The sequence below is a fragment of the Perkinsus marinus genome, assembly GCF_000006405.1.
Source record: "Perkinsus marinus ATCC 50983 genomic scaffold scf_1104296931424, whole genome shotgun sequence".
Taxonomy (NCBI): domain Eukaryota; phylum Perkinsozoa; order Perkinsida; family Perkinsidae; genus Perkinsus; species Perkinsus marinus.
The window spans coordinates 2,973-6,113 of NW_003215746.1; the positions used below are offsets into that span (position 1 = coordinate 2,973).

The 3,141-nt window shown below is 45.8% G+C and overlaps 1 protein-coding gene across 1 annotated transcript in view; it reads right to left on the reverse strand.

Moving 5' to 3' along the window:
• Positions 1-1,190, reverse strand: part of Pmar_PMAR015016 (Oligopeptide transporter, putative) — a gene marked incomplete at its 3' end in the record, with an annotated part of 1,392 nt that extends 202 nt beyond the window's left edge. Inside the window, exon 1 of the mRNA XM_002786330.1 lies at positions 133-1,190. Coding sequence (XP_002786376.1) covers positions 133-1,177 — 1,045 coding nt within the window. The 5' untranslated portion in view covers positions 1,178-1,190. The remainder of the gene's footprint in view (positions 1-132) is intronic.
• Between the last annotated feature and the right edge of the window lie 1,951 nt (positions 1,191-3,141).

A 3,141-nucleotide genomic window follows, 5' to 3' on the forward strand; every position in this document is an offset into this window, starting at 1 on the left:
TGCCACCAAATAGATATCGTGAACGGTGATGCGACATGACCACATACTCCACAATTAGCGCACAGACCAACGCTAAAGCGGCAAAGAGAGAACCAATGCAAAAGCGAACTAATGCTGATGGCATTATATTACGCTTTCTAAGGAAAGGGAAAACCACACTATCTACGATGACTGAAGTCGCAATAACCGCTATAGGATCCACGTTCTGCATTAGGGCAGCAGGCATGTTCCACCCGAAGGTGTTGCGATCCATCTTAAGGCCTTGTGTGAGGAAAGTTGTGGTCATGTTGTTATAGGCCATAACGAAGGGGACGATGAGAACGAAGAGTGGTATGAGTCGGAAAAATACTCGGGCGTCTTCAATGAACTCATCTTCGAATCTGCCGCCTTTACTCTTTTTGTTTTTCTCTAATGAGCATTTAAACACAGAGTAAATCGCCACTTTACCAACTTGCAGGACGGCTGAGCCTTGAGGCTTGGCTTTAACATAGCGGTGGAGGAAGTCGCCGACCACGAAGATCGTTGTGGCAATGACGAAAAAAATGAGTGGGAATACAAAACTCGCCGCGAAGGACAGTTCTTGTACAATAATAGGCGCGGCAATGCAACCTATAATACCACCCAAGTTGATCGAGGCATAAAAGTAAGTGAAAAAGCGAGTGATATCAGCCTTGTGGTGTTCAGGATGCATCTGCTGTGCGCCCATGACGTTAACACAAGCCTTGATGCCACCGGCTCCCACTGTTATCAACACCAGCAGAGAGAGATGGACCATCCAGGCTTGACTGATCGACTTGATGGCCGATAAAGTTAGCAGAACCAGCCCGATCATGTATAGGGAAGAGAAGGTGACAATGGTGAGGTATACACCTAACAGTGTGTCAGCGATGATACCGGCGAAAAGTGGGGTTATGTACAGTACGGCGTTGAAGATCGAGACGTAGGAGTCGGCGGCGCTATCAGTGTAGCCTAGGTACTCCTTGAGGAAAAGCTGAAGATTTGGTATGATACCGTAAAAAGCGAGGCGTTCGCAGAACTCTTGCAGTAGAATGAATCCACAAGCATTTAGGAGAGGCCGTTCGAAGTAGTGGTAGACATTGCCTGAGCGGTCAGTCCAGGAATACGGTTTCGGTGGAGGCTCGAATACACCTCGGACAGTATTGCTTGCTTTCGACATATAAAAGGTGAGGAAAAAATAAGGTGGAAAAACTACACGATGATGATGAACTTTGTAGGAATATGCGTGCGCGGCGCGTGAGGGCGATTTACTCACGTGAACGCCGTGTGGAAGGACTTAGCGATTAGATAATGATCAATCGAAGAAAGCAAACTCGGGAAAACGTAACAGTACGGCATCGTGAATGTAGAGAAATAGAGTAGTTCGTTTTAGAGGGCCTTGTGGTGCTAGACGGCTTTGAGCGTTGGTGGTGTATCCCACACAGAGACAGGAACGTCAACTCAGCGACGATTTAACTCATTTTTTTTCATACCGACTTTTCCGAAGGTCAGATGCATTGATAGTCATCGTATAGGGCAACCACATGACTTGCCCTTTAACAGTTCATAGATTGCCACTCGTAAGAGATGTGTGAGTTCGAAACGCAGCACAAGTGACACGCGTGCCATGAGCGAGTAGCGCTCGCCCTGATGATCGATTTTCATCCGATTCGCTCAGTGAGCGAAGCTCAAATAGACTAATCTTAATGAACACACATATGATGATAAACTATCGCCTTTATCTCATTGTTGCTGTTAATATAGCAGACAACATGATGAAAACACCCATTCGCAGTACTGATGCATCAGTTAGGATGAAGTCTTGTAAATCGACCAAAACTTGCAAAACTCAATTTACCCTTCACACGGTTGTCGAAGTCAGATGCATTCGATCACCAGTAACGTTTCTCGAATGCCTTCAGTTACTCGTGTTTGTGACTAACATCAGCATTTCCGAATTTCGGAATGCAATCGTCTGTTGCGTCATCAGTAGTAGCACTTCGAGACAACTCGACGACACACAGTTTTGGAAATGTCCGTGTCGGTGTCGAAGACTTATAGTCAAACTTTTATGCTGCAACTTCACCGCTTGTGGTCTATGGAAAACATATGCGATGATGTGAAGGAATCAATACTGGCATTTTTACGTCAGCGGATGCCTAAAAACATAAACTTGGTTAACGAAAAGATATCGTTAAACTCCACCTTTCCCGCCCCTATGCCCTATCTCTTCAAACTGAGCGATGGGAAATCTATCGGAGTTGTTTGCTCACCGGACGACCCTACGGGAATTCACACGATAGAAAAAGTACCGATCACACGAACACTATTACCAAGTTGTGGTGAAGTTATTCATACACCATCATTAGTGTGTTTTCATTCTCATTACTTCTACTACGTTTCGATATACGGCAATCGCCTTTTTCGAGCATCACTACATACTAATTTTTCTGAGCTAATTCGACCCCCTCCTAATTGCCGTAAAATCGGAGGCGTCTGGTCACTAGGTGAAGACCTGGTGCTGTTGTCTGCGGACGACCATCGTATGTACAAAGCACGAGGGAGCGAGTGGCAGTTCGTTTTTGATCTGGCAAGGGTCAACACTACTGTTGCTGATGTTGCATTGAGTCACGATAGCATCGGGAGAATCCAACTGCTGCAATACCCGAGCTCGGGAGAAGTTGAATGCTATTATCGTCGGATGCATAACGATGAGCCTAAGGGGAAAATGTTAACTATGCGTTTGCGAGGTGCTGTTCAGATGAGTTTCCTACCCGAAGGCTCAGATGGATTAGCATGTGTCTGTCAACAACTTGACGATTCAACGAGGCTGTCAGCAACGCCCACGGCATCGTTCGCTGTTGTGGTGGTTGATTTCATATCGGCTAGTGTATTGCTCACTAGCGATGTCTTCAACAGCTTTGGTGTCGTATCGATGGTTGTCACAGACGAGTGGTATGTCGCTGTCATGGGTGAGGTCATGATTGATAACTTTGATGATGAGGAAACGCATCGTCGTGTGGCTTTGAAAGGCATGCAATTCGAGATGTATAGTTTTTCTATTCACACATGACTCGTGCTGTTAGCGGTACTGCATGGTACAAAGCAGTGTTGTTGTTGTGTTAGCAGTGGGCTCATTGATTT